This window comes from Mustelus asterias, chromosome 20 (assembly GCF_964213995.1).
Source record: "Mustelus asterias chromosome 20, sMusAst1.hap1.1, whole genome shotgun sequence".
NCBI classification, from domain to species: domain Eukaryota; kingdom Metazoa; phylum Chordata; class Chondrichthyes; order Carcharhiniformes; family Triakidae; genus Mustelus; species Mustelus asterias.
This window is the reverse complement of record NC_135820.1, coordinates 48,826,942-48,839,923: the sequence shown is the minus strand read 5'-3', so window position 1 is coordinate 48,839,923 and position 12,982 is coordinate 48,826,942. Positions and strand designations below refer to the sequence as shown.

Here is a 12,982-nt window from a genome sequence, read left to right as displayed (position 1 = left end):
GTCTATTATATCAGCATCCCTCTCTTCTGACAATTATTAATTACAGATGATTAAGGATCAACCATTATACTTTCAGGCTTGACATCTTAATGTTCTGAAAACTGAGCATGTTTTGAATTTGAGAAAAGCTTCCAAAGCATGTCATTTATATTATGGCACAATGTCTAAGCATTGAACACATGGCCAATTACTTCAGCAACCAGCAACATTTCTAAATTCATAGGCGAGTATCAGCTACTTGCAACAACGTTAAAATATGCCAACATTAACATCTTCCTTCAATTAAAATTTATGACCCTTGTACTTTTATTGCACATTAGTGCTGTAGGTGACTAATGTTACACTGGATGGATGGTCCTGCAAACATATAAATCCATTCACCACTTACAAGCAATGTTCAAATTTTGCTTGTGAGGCGAGAATATCTTGTTATTTTATTAAGGTGCTTTCAAAGAAAACCAAAGAAAGAGCCTAGAAGATTTCAGTTCAACAAAGCACTAATTATCCTTCACCATACTGCATTTATACATTGATGAATTCACGTGTGCCTTTTCAAAAACACACTAAACACTATTCCTTGCTGCTACGCTTCTTAAATCCATTCTACCAAACCACCATCTTCCCACTCAATTTTTATTGATCTGATTTGTAAAGTGCTCTGGGATGTTTTTCAATGCTAAGCGTGTTAGATAAATGTAAGTCGTTTGCCTTACTCTTATAAGCAACTTAATATACCCAAAACTACCTGTAATGATTTGGAAAATATGAAAAAGATGCTAAAAGCCAAAGCATTTCCTTTCTTAGGCAACATTCAAACTCTCTTTAAAATTCAACAGGAATCTAATTTGCTACTTGTCTCAAAATTCTCTTCTGAATGTGGGAGTGGGGTCGGGGCTGGAGAAAACAAAAGTCACATTTCCAACATGTATGGGAGAAAAACCTTAAAACTATTTCTTAAAAAATACGGCAATCTCCTCTTTCATCCAACTGAAACCAACTGCTACAACCTGGTTCTGTACCTATCTAACTATCTCCTGCGGCTACTTTTCTTTCCACTCATTCCTGCATCATTACTCCTGGTGTTCCCCAAAGATCTATCATCGCCCATCTCCTATGGCACGTCTACATGCTGCGACTCAGCAGCTTCATCCAAAATATTCTTCCAATTCCACATGTATGCCGGAGACACCCAGCTCTACCTACCCATTCTACCCTCTCCACTGTCTCTGAATGGTCAGATTGCCTGGCCGACAGGCAGTATGAGATATGAAATTTGCTCCCTTAAATATCGGGAAGGCCAAAGCTATTGGGTGGGATTCTCCAACCGCACGCACCCCAAGACTGAAAATTCCCGCCTGACCTCAACGGACCTTTAAATGGTCCGCCTAATATTTTGTCTCACCCGCTACAATTCCCACGGCAGGCGAGATGGGAGAATTTTGGCCATTGTCTTTTGTTCCCACCCATCGACACTGTTCTCCAGTCACTGACTCCAACTCTCTCCGAGCTAGTGCTGGAGGCTAAACCTGATTGATTGGAACCGTTGTGTCTTATTTGACCCAGAGATGATCATTCAATCCCATATGCACTCCATCATGGAGGCCAACTATTTTTATCTCTGCAATGGCGTCTTCTACATTCCCCGTCAAGCTCATCTTGGTGCTGAAATCCTAATCATGTGAGATACCTCCCAGTGTCACATTGAAATATGATGGATGCCTTAGACAGGATAACAAATGAAAATATAAACCAAGGGTTTGTCATGATATTCTGCTTTATAAGTACAGTGCATTGGCCTCATCTACCTACCCCGTCTCAGTAAGTGAAAGGGCCCTGATTCAAAACCCTCTTCAACCTAGTATTCAAAAAAGCACTTCTAAAAAGGAAAATCTTTTGAAAATATTCATTGTCATTTATATACTATACCTGTGTTTAGTGCCATTTTTAACAAGATCTTCTACATCAAGAATGGGCTGTGTAAATTCTTTCTCAGTGCTCTTTTCTGAAATAACAGATAAAGTTCAAGAAAACCAGCAGCCAGAGATGCACACTACGACAATATTATTGATTTAACAACTACTATTACAGAAGTCTTTATCATGAGAGACCTATCGAATTTTGAGAAAATATTTTCCCTTATATTGAATATATAGATTTTGAGGTACAAAATGTGACAGTCTAAATTGTAGAATTGCACAAATTATAGAGATGGCAACTCCCCTGTACTAATGAGTGGGATAATACAAATTAGATAAAAATGAAAAAAAGTGGCACTTCATTTTACACCACTCAACTGTTGACTATGTTTTGATGATCCAATTTACACATTTGAGACGCCTAAACACACTTGCATTTAATATTCAGTCCAAAGGCTTTAATATTTTGTTCAGCGTTTGACCTGTTCAACTGAACCTTTTCTACTGAATCTGTACACTTTTAACATATTTTTTCAATTGGGCAATTAGATCCAAGCAATCAAGCACTGACATTTTCACATTTGAGTAAAATACAACTTTTTTGTTTTATAATACAGTTCACAAATTCAGTGAAACTTCCATTGTCATGTATCTCCTCATTTTAATACTCAAATTTATTACAAGTAGGCCTGGAATACCAAGTGGGGTGCGGAGGGGGTGGAATTATGCTGCAGTTGTGTAGAGCTTTTATCAAGACACTATGTAGAATACTGCATTCAGTTTAGGACACTGCAATTCAGAAGACTATTTTAGCTTTAGAAGGCATAAAGGGCAGATTCACCAGAGAGCCAAGATTTAAAAGTGTTAATTTGTGGACTGGCTACATAAGCTTAGTTTGTACTCTCTTGGGATTAGAAGGTCGGTAGTAATGGAATTGAAATGTTAAAAACGGTAACAGGATTTGACAAGATAAATAAGGATAAACAGTCTCCACTGCAGGGGAATCCAGAAAGAGGGCAACTTAAAATTAGACAAATAACTTTTAGAACTAAAATGGGGAAGTATTTTTTCCACACAAAGGGTAGTGAAAATTTTGATGTTTGGTCAATAGACATCTTATCTGAGATCAATAGATTTTCATTAGGCATGGACATCAAGTTATTGTAAAACAAAAGGCGAGGAAATGGATTTAAGGTGCAGACCGGCTATGGTCTGAATGGCAACAAAAACTCAAGGGGGTAAATGACCTGCACTTGTTCCTATCCTCCTCTAGTAATTTCATATGGATAAGGCCGAAATTCAAGCCAGTAACAATCTCATACCTTCCATGAAATTCTTAAAGAAAAAGCACAAGGATCATGAATTACAAGAGGAGGGCTTTTAGAAGTGTAACAAAGAGAAAATGCTGTAAAATCTCAGCAGGTCTGGCAGCATCTGTAAGGAGAGAAAAGAGCTGACGTTTCGAGTCCAGATGACCCTTTGTCAAAGCTGACAAAGTTTTGAACTGGACTCGAAACGTCAGCTCTTTTCTCTCTTTACAGATGCTGCCAGACCTGCTGAGATTTTCCAGCATTTTCTCTTTTGGTTTCAGATTCCAGCTTCCACAGTAATTTGCTTTTATAGAAGTGTAGATATACAATGTCATAAAGGGCAAACTAATTAAGGTCTGAAGTTATTCAAGTCAATATTAAGACGAGGTTTACCGAACATTTAATAGAAAGATGCACAACTTTTCAAGAATTTCAAGAGAAGAGCCAAAGACAATGAGGTCAGAAATCAGTGAAGGAACTAATTAAAGTGCCAAGTTACAAAAGGAATGGTCACCCTGTGGGTGGAAGGTAAGTGTTGAAAGTGGTCACCTCGTGTGTATTGGCTCTCCAAAGCGTGCAGCAGAATATGTAGTACCGTAGTTGGAGAATGTAAATTTCTCTCTCACTCATAAGTGTTTGAGGTCCTGGACAGTGGTATGGGAGAAAGTCAATGGTGTTGCAATTCCAGCACTTGCATAAGATAGTGCCCGGAAAACAAGAGCAGGTTGAAGAATGAATCAGGGTCTCACTACTGGATCAGTGCTTTGGAAAGTAGAGGGGAAACATATGGTGGTGGTGGGACTATATTGGTGGTATTGCAAATGCAATTATCTATCAAATATCAAGGCTGGTGGGGTAGAAGATGAAGACAGTTATATTAGTTTTGGAGGGGGGAAACAGTGGCGAGGGGGCCAGAAAGCGATGGGCTGAGAGCAAGATCATGAGAAACCAGACTGAGGATTCTAGCACAATTGAAAGGAATCCCTGGCCTGAGAAAATAGAAAAATATTTCAGAGGTTCATATGCTTTCTCCACCCTCTAACCCCAAGGCTTGTTGAATTCACTATGTTTCGTTAGTTTTCCCAGACTTCTAATTCTACCTCAGCCATTTATATCTGTTAAAAAAATCTGCAGATACTGAAAATCTGAACTACTGGTAAACCTCAGCATACCTGGCAGCAGAGTTCATGTTTTAAGTCCAGAATCTGAAGTCATGCAGACTCGAAATGTTAACTTTGCCTCTTTCCACAAATGTTGCCAGATGTGCTGAGTTTTTCCAGCATTTCCTGTTTTTATTATATATTTTCTGTGCCTTATTTGACTTCTCTCAGTTTTCTGGTAATATTTTAAGATTTAAATATGAAGCATTTTACAGGTCACTTTTCTTGCACATCATTTTTATTGCTTCTTTTAATGCTACTCATTTGTTTCTTTAATGTTTTTGTTCAGTAATTGACTGAGATGACCAGTGATATCTGAAGGAGTTAAAATCATTGAATGTAGTAGAGCAGTGGTTCCCAAGGGGTGCGGCGCGCCACACTGGTGCGGCGAGAGAGGACGGCAAGTGTGGCGGGAAGATTCAAGGACAATCAAAGAAACATTTAAACATGGATAGATATTTTTCCAAAGTGAGAGCAAGAGCATCAAGTGATGCTGAGGACGATGTCCCATGATCATATTATAAAGTAGTTGTGTTCTATGTTATGAATCAAGCACTGCTAGGAGTTGTTTGTTTTTTATTTTTGAATGTATTTCTTATCAGTAAAAAATTCGGTGTGGCACGAGCAAATTTTTATTCCGAAAATGCGGCCCAGTGAAAAAAGTTTGGGGACCACTGTAGTAGAGTTTCCCTATGAATTAAGTACAGCACAGTTCCCTGCTGCGAAGATGTTTCAGTGCATTTCCCACACTTGCAGGTGGGCAGCACAAAGAAGCTGACCGAGAACAAGAGGGCGAGAACTCTGACAACCACAAGGTGGTAGCCATAACAAGTGTGGATGTTTGGATGGTGTAGCCATGTAGGCATATCTCATTAGTAATTAATAATTTTAGTTAGATAAGCATATAGAGGCCATAACTGTCAACTATATTCACCAGACATAAATTAAATAATCAGAACTATTCAATGTCAATGACTTCAGAACAAGTGTATATTTGTGATTGGCATTTGCAAATTACTTGTACGATAAGCAAAGGTATAATTGCTCATGCCATGCATCACTTAGCAAATCTGTACCCCACTTTGTGAAAGGCAAACTTCCTCACTATAGCTTGAATAAAGGCTGATTTAAAACTCTGAAAACTTTGTTCTGGTCTGTCAAGGGTACAAAGTACAAATTTAGCTGGATAGTGGCGAAATTCCGTATCAACTTCATTCCCTTTAGACATAGTTTTCACTCTCCTTGTTGTAATTGCATTAATACACCCGGCAATTATCTCTTCTCTCCACAGATGCTGCCTGACTTGCCGAGTGTTTACGACACTTCCCAACTTTGCGCAGCAGAAAGCCATGTGAATAAGTTCACCTTGGCAATAAAAAAAATACATCTCAAATGCTTTCAGATGCGTAACACTTCCTAATTCTTTAGCTGTATTTCACATGTAAATAAAGGAAAAGATTTCAGTTAGTTTTCCCACTGAATAACATTCACAAAATCAGTGTGCCATGGGAAATGCTGCTGACAGCATTTTGTATTTAATTATCAGCTGGATCCATTTTGCAGCAGAGATTCAGCTCGCCTGAAACTTTCCTGCTAAATATAGGTTTATTCAATTTTTAAGAGAAAAAAAATCAGAAGAAAAGACTAGAAAGGACCAAAGTTTTAAAGAAGTAAAAATAAATATCTCCTGCTTTTGTAATAGTGGAATAATTAACAAAATAATATTGTGGTATGAATTCTTTGGTAAAGGAAATTAATTTAAAAAGAACCTCAACTAACAGCCTGAATTAATGATGAAAATCTGTAGCTTAATCTACCCCAAGCAAAGGACAGACCATAATTTATCACTGGAAGCCATGTACACATATTTAACTGTCTTGCAGCCTCCTCTATTATTATGGACAAAGCTTCAAGTTAATTTACCCTGCTAGTTTTAAAGAAAAACCACAAGCTTAAATCCCATTATGGCCGCTAACTTTCATGAGAGGGCCATAACAGGATTTGCGCTGGCGAGATCTCAGTTGGAGATCTTTCCCGCACTCCCCCTACCGCCAGTGACATCATCGGGTTCACGCCCAGCGAGGGCATGAATCTAATTATCTTTAATTTAAATATGCTTAAATGGCTTAACGCCCGCTTTCCAGATCATCAGATGTTCACACTGTTGGGAATCACTGCTGGTTTCCAAAAACGGAAACCAGTCATGATCACCACAGCAGGGGTTCGGAGGTGAGTATAGCATCTGGATGGTGAGGGGCATGGCTGGGCAGTACCCAGCACTTTGAGATTGGGCAACCTTTAAAGATGCCTCCCAATCTCTGAGGAACCAGCTCTATCTGACAGAGTGATGGGACAAAACACATCCCCGTGCCTTTTTTTGACAAAGTGTCAGAAGATGCTGTGGGGGAAGAAGGTTGGCCCTCTGTGTTCGAGTGTTAGGGGTGTTCTCCATGTCTACCGGCGATCCCGATGCCTTGTTGGGGGGAGGGGAATGTCCTTTAAAAATGCACCCCATCTCTATAGACATCAGACCCCGCCAAACTGACGGTGCAAAACACACCCTTTGCTTCTTTTTGACAAAGTTTCAGAAGATCTGGAGTGAAAACCTAGCTGTATTTCTGGGGAGAAACATGCTGGTTTGCAGTCAGAACCTGACACTTTGCCACTTTTTTGGAAAATTCTGCCATATATGTTTCATCAACAATTCCTTTATTCCTCATTTAAAGCAGATAAAGATCGCTCAAGGCAGCCTACAAGAAAGAAATAAGTGATCACTGAGCTGAAAGGAAAAAGGAAATATGAAAACGTCAGAGGTGGAAAAACACAAAGACAAGAGGCTGAATTTTCCTGGATGGATCGCGATTCCAACGTTGGGCCTCAATTCCAACTTTTGGTGGACATGGCAAGACGTGATTCATAATCTTTCCAGAGGCTGACAATTGGGAAGCCGCCTCCACTTAAGGATGGCAGGAGGACCAAGGAAGCTGGAGATCCAATAGGAAGCCCACGGCAATATCCGGCTGGCGGCCCAACTGAAAGAGATGGCGCTGCTGAGGCAAGTAGGAAACCATGAGGGAGTGTTAAAATGGAGGTGCGATCTACAGCATTGGGAAAAATTAAAAATTCCTCCAGACTACAGCTCTCAAGCCATCATTTTGAAAGGGGAATCCATTAATATGCCTAATTGAGTACCCATCGCTGCCAGGCTCCATGTCCGGGAAGATCGTTGGAGTTGGGGAAACATGCTGGTAGTTGACCTGCTGCGCTATTTTGAAACTTTGCTCTCAATTCCACTGCCTAACTCACCAGTAAAATTGCACGCAAGGAATCTGAAAGCAATAAAGGTATTAGTAGTGCAGAGGCTGAAGGAAGGGTATTCCAGAGAGCAGGAGCAAAGTTGCTAAATGAGCAGTAACAGATGGAATGGGGAAGGGGGGGTAACCTCATGCATGGGCAGTGAAGGGTGTAAGGCTGTAGAAAGTGAAAAAAAAAGTTTTTTAAAAGTTTATTTATTAGTCACAAGTAGGCTTACATTCACACTGCAATGAAGTTACTGTGCAAAATCCCCTAGTCGCCACACTCCGGCGCCTGTTCGGGTACACTGAGGGAGAATTTAATGTGGCCAATTCACCTAACCAGCACATCTTTGGACTGTGGAAAGAAACCAGAGCACCCGGCGGAAACCCACGCAGACACAGGGAGAATGTGCAAACTCCACACAGACAGTGACCAAAGCCGGGAATCGAACCCGGCTCCCTGGCGCTGTGGGGCAGCAATACTAACCGCCACAAAGGCTACAGAAGGATTTGAAATGCGGAGAGTCCAATTGGTTGTGTCACAGGGAACCTGTGGAGATTTGCAACCACAGGGATAATGAATACAGGAGAGGACGTGAAGATACATTGTAATTTATGGACTGTGGAAATGAGTAAGCAAGCACTAAAGAAATTGAGCTCCTAGTTGATAATAGCATGGGTTTGTGTTTCAGCAGTGAGTTCATAGGAGCAAGATGGAGCAAAGGTGATACTGTTATGGAGTTGTGAGAATCTGATCTAGTAACACAATCGATACAGTATAGGAAATGAAGTTCAGCTCAAAGCTGAACAGCAACTGAGGTTGCTGCTCCAGACTTGGCCTGAGGTAGCAGCACAGTGCTCAACGAAATATAAGTACTTCTTATGACAGAAAATGCATAATCTCTGTATTAGAATTTGTGTATTCAACTCTTACCCTCCACATTGTTATAGTAGTGGCAAGTGCGGGTGGATATTTTTGCTCGACACATGTGGACCTGAAAGAAAAGTCAAGTCTCAAGTTAGTATATCCTGCGCATATAAATCTGGTCTGACGACTTGCGTGTGCTACGGGAATCAGCGTTCGACAATTCCATTAAATTTCCATAAATTTAGTCTCCGTAACCCAGGGTTGTAATGTCAATTACAACAGCTGTGCTGGTTAAAAGCAACTAAATTAGCACACAGCAGGATACAAATTGGTGAACTTCTTGATCAGAATAGATCAAATATTCACTGAATTATCAGGGGATACATATGGCTTGCCTTTTAATGTATCACCAATTTTAAATAGAACAGGAGCAGAGAACCCATTAGATAAATTTAACTGCCAGAATTCTCGCTGGGGAACTCAAATTTGAAGCCCGGTTCTGGCTGATATTCACTCATAGCTTGTCTCTGCGGGGGCACTAGTGAATTAATTCTGAAATTGGGAAAATGGCAGGCAGGATGAAAGAATTATTGCGAAACTGATTCTTCTCGAAAGCCTCAAAGTACAACAATGCTTTGCAGAACAGATTTTTCTGAAATTGAATTTGGTAAAAAAAAAGTCATCCCTGTTGGCAGCAAAAGGTTAAAAAGTCCATATCTGTGGGACAGGGCAGCGCAGAAAATTAGCACACTATTTTATAATTTCTGAATCTGTTTGATTTCACCCAGCCTAATTCATGAATTAATGTATTTTCTCTGCTGACTTAACAGACCTGAATGGAATGAGTATGGGCTTTGCTGGCTCTTAGTGGGCACAGCTGCGCAAACAGAATTATGCTTGAACTGAAAATCCTAAGAAGTTACAAGTGGGCAGTGTGGGGAAACATACGCTGCACTCTGCAGGAAGGAATGCTCTTCTCAAATAGGGGTTCCTCAAACACCAAGATTACACACACTTTTGATCAAGACAAACAGCAATTTAAATTTTAGTTTATAATATCTTACATATTTAATAATTCCGGATGAGCAAATAGCTATAAGTGGTGGTGGTGTAGTGTGATTCAGACAGGGTCTGAGTTACTTTTACATACATGTTGTACTCTGGAGCTATGGGCTGTGATGGCAGAGGCTCCAAGTTACTTTCTATCACAAGCCTGACCAGGAATCTCTTCCACTCTTACTGTCTGCCATTAGCGTGTGGGTTGGAAGGATTTGCAGCTTAACAAACAACCTGTTTGTATATGGATGCACCTTCCTTGGCCATCAAGTCCTCAAACACTGAGCTTCTGGCTCAGAGGTAGGATGCTGTGCCAAAAGGCCTCTGCAGAAAGTACAAAGTCACCAATGAAGGGAACACACTAAATGATCTGGCAGTGAGGGACTGCGCAATCAGTTTTCATGGATATTTGCAGAGGCAATTCAGGAAACTCAACATATACAGCTGCACTGCAAACAACCCTTCCAGAGAACAAAACATTGACCCTCAAATCCTAATGAAATTTTGTTAAATTTTTACAATAATAAGCAAAACTCAAAATACAATATTTTGTGCATGATGTTATGTACCTACGCAGTTGGGAACATTATTCCTCTAATTTATGCATTTGACTGATTGGTATATATTTGTTATAAATACATCCACAGTCAATAGGCACAATTGGGATGATACTGCCATTGGATGTCAAGGTCATTTCATCACTCAAATTATTTTCCATTTACCTTCATTTTTCCATTAAGAATAAAGCTTTTGGCAGAGATGCTTTTTCAACTGGTTAGTTAGCTTTAAAGAATAATATGTACGAGACAGAAAAATGCTTGATACTTCACATAATTATTTATCAACTTTGCACTCTGGTAATTGTTTTCAAGTATTTCTGATTCACATCAATACATTTAATAAATTAATGTATTCCAATTTTCTTAAATAATATTTCAAAACAGTTTCATTTTCTTTCTCATTTCTTTAGTTTGAATGTCCTAATATAACACAAATCAGTTGGGTTCTCCTCACGATTTGCGGGATAAAAGCAGACAAAGAACAAAAATGGTAAGAAGAGAATGGTTAAGTAGAGAAAGCGATGCAAGGAAAATAATTTAAATAAGATTCCAAAACATTTTTTTTACCTTGACATGATTGCTTTCCTGTTTCATTACTTCAGGATGGATGCACAGCTGCTCTCTTGACCCAAGAACACACACCTTTGGTCTACACAGGTAACGGGAGTGACAGGAGAAGTTACAATGCATATGTCATTGATTCGAACTATTATGTCTCTATTTTCCATCACATTGCATATGCAAGTACTCATAAACTATAATTCTGAACACAGTAAACATGAATATAAACTACAGAGCATGAACACGCAGTTCCACAAGGTGAAGTAACACAGATTCAATTGCCCAACAATGTCAGATGTCACCCAACATGATCTTAGCAGCACGCCAAACCAAAAAAGAAACAGCCAATTAAAGCCATGTTGTAGCATCAACTGTAATGCAATGAGAAACTTGTCAGTTGTGTATGCATCATCGATACCATTCACTTCAAAAATAAGGGATATAAAATAATTATTCCTGTCACGCAGAACAGTTTACACTAACTTTCTGCAGTAGAAATTGAATTCTACATCTGAACCAATGCACATTTGGTTCAAAATAGAAGCTCAAATCAATGAAATTTTCAGTTCCAGAGGACTCCCAGTTAAGTTTTCAATAAAGAAATACCAACATTTAATCCAGGGTATTCCAATATGGTAAGATTTTAAAAGCTCACAATTACACTAGAGAATTTATAGCGGTGGGCAGGAACGAATATGCATGCTGCAGCCCAACATGTCGACACCATCCATAACCCCAGGGCCGTTCCCCAGAGAAATTATCCCCAGCCGGCCTGCAGGCCACCCTCTATCTTTCCTCTTGACCATCAGCTTGGAGAGCCCACTCACCATCCTTGGTTCGACAGGGAGCCAATCGTCTGGCCACGAATTTGCACAGTGCTGGGTCAGGACCCCCATTTGACCCTGTTGTTGGGTCCTGACCCAAAACCGGGCCCACAATCTCAATAGCGCAGGTAAAAGGTGCTACATTAAAAAGAAATACATTGATATATTGCCAATTAAGCAACACCCATTTACAATGCTCAGGTTATTTACACTAAAGTATGTTACTAAAAACCAGCTAATGATAGATAGTTCACTATCTTAAGTTTAACGAGCACTGTCACTGAGGTTCAAAAAACAAAGGCATATTAATCGAGTTGCTCCAAAAGAAATATATTACCTGTACACTGTGCTCTTTAGCTCATTAATAACTTGAGTGAGTTGCGAATGTGTTCTTGAGGCATAAATAATCTTTGGGATATCACTGTAACTTGCTGCATGGAGAAATTCAGATAATATAACAAATCATTGAAAAAGTAAAAGTGAGGCACTGAGAGATGCAAAACTAGGTGCAAGTTTAAACACTAGTAAAAGCAAGAACTATTAAAACTTCTGAACATATAAGGAAAGTATTGCCAACATGGTAGCCAGATCATGAGATAACGCAAGGTAGTTTTCAAGCTTTCAATGAAGGCACAAAGGGGCTGTCAACTGCAATTTTAAAATAGGTATTATGGGACTGAGACATTTCATTGGCTTTATAAGGACTCACTTACTTAATTTAAAAGTTTGACTTCACACAGCATCATTGCCACTTACCGGAAGCATATAATGACTAGGATGATGTTAAAGTGGGGAAAACTATCATAGAGATGGTTATTAAGCCAATTAGAGACTTGCTTCAAAATTGAAGGACATTTAATAGATTCTCTGAAACCAATGGTCTATGTCTCCCAAAACAGAAAGTTGGCAAGAACTAACAAAGGCAAGGCATGAATGAAATAGTCACCCAAACAAATACCATCATGTGCTCATCCAATTCCAGCTTCTTGTCCGTGCCCAATTTTAATTGCTCCACCTCTGGTAGCCATTCCTTCAGCTGCCAAGGAGCCGGGTACTGGAATTTCTTCTCTCTTTGGCCAAGGTCACTTGCAAATCTCTTTTTATGACTTGGTGTCAAATTTTGTTTGATCACACGTCTGCAAATCACCTTGGGGTGTTTTACTACATTAAAGATGTTATATAATTGATGCTGCAGTGGTTGTTACTGCAAGGCTTGGTTTGCTCTTTCCCCATATTGCCTTAAGGAAGTCACAGAACTGATCGCAAACAATTCGTGGCCAACAGATAACCATGACATGTTTCATACAATGGCTTCCCAAGCTGGGCAGGGAAAGTTGCAAGTGACACTAGGTACAAAATATATTCAAGAGGCAGGGATTCTTTCAAAGACAGAGGCAAATCTAAATGTGCAGAAAGCTGCAAGACATATGT

At 39.6% G+C, this 12,982-nt stretch overlaps 1 protein-coding gene across 7 annotated transcripts in view; it reads right to left on the bottom strand.

Moving 5' to 3' along the window:
- The window catches only part of rtel1 (regulator of telomere elongation helicase 1), a 123,744-nt gene that overhangs the window by 96,210 nt on the left and 14,552 nt on the right, over nucleotides 1–12,982 (bottom strand). For all 7 annotated transcript variants that reach the window (XR_013500294.1, XR_013500295.1, XM_078236490.1 and 4 more), the window contains exons 4-7: nucleotides 11,889–11,982; nucleotides 10,734–10,815; nucleotides 8,617–8,677; nucleotides 1,927–2,002 (exon numbers count right to left, since the gene is read on the bottom strand). Coding sequence is in view for 5 of the 7 variants with exons in the window: in XM_078236490.1 (XP_078092616.1) it covers nucleotides 1,927–2,002; nucleotides 8,617–8,677; nucleotides 10,734–10,815; nucleotides 11,889–11,982 (313 nt within the window). In the remaining 2 variants the exon portion in view is untranslated. The remainder of the gene's footprint in view (nucleotides 1–1,926; nucleotides 2,003–8,616; nucleotides 8,678–10,733; nucleotides 10,816–11,888; nucleotides 11,983–12,982) is intronic.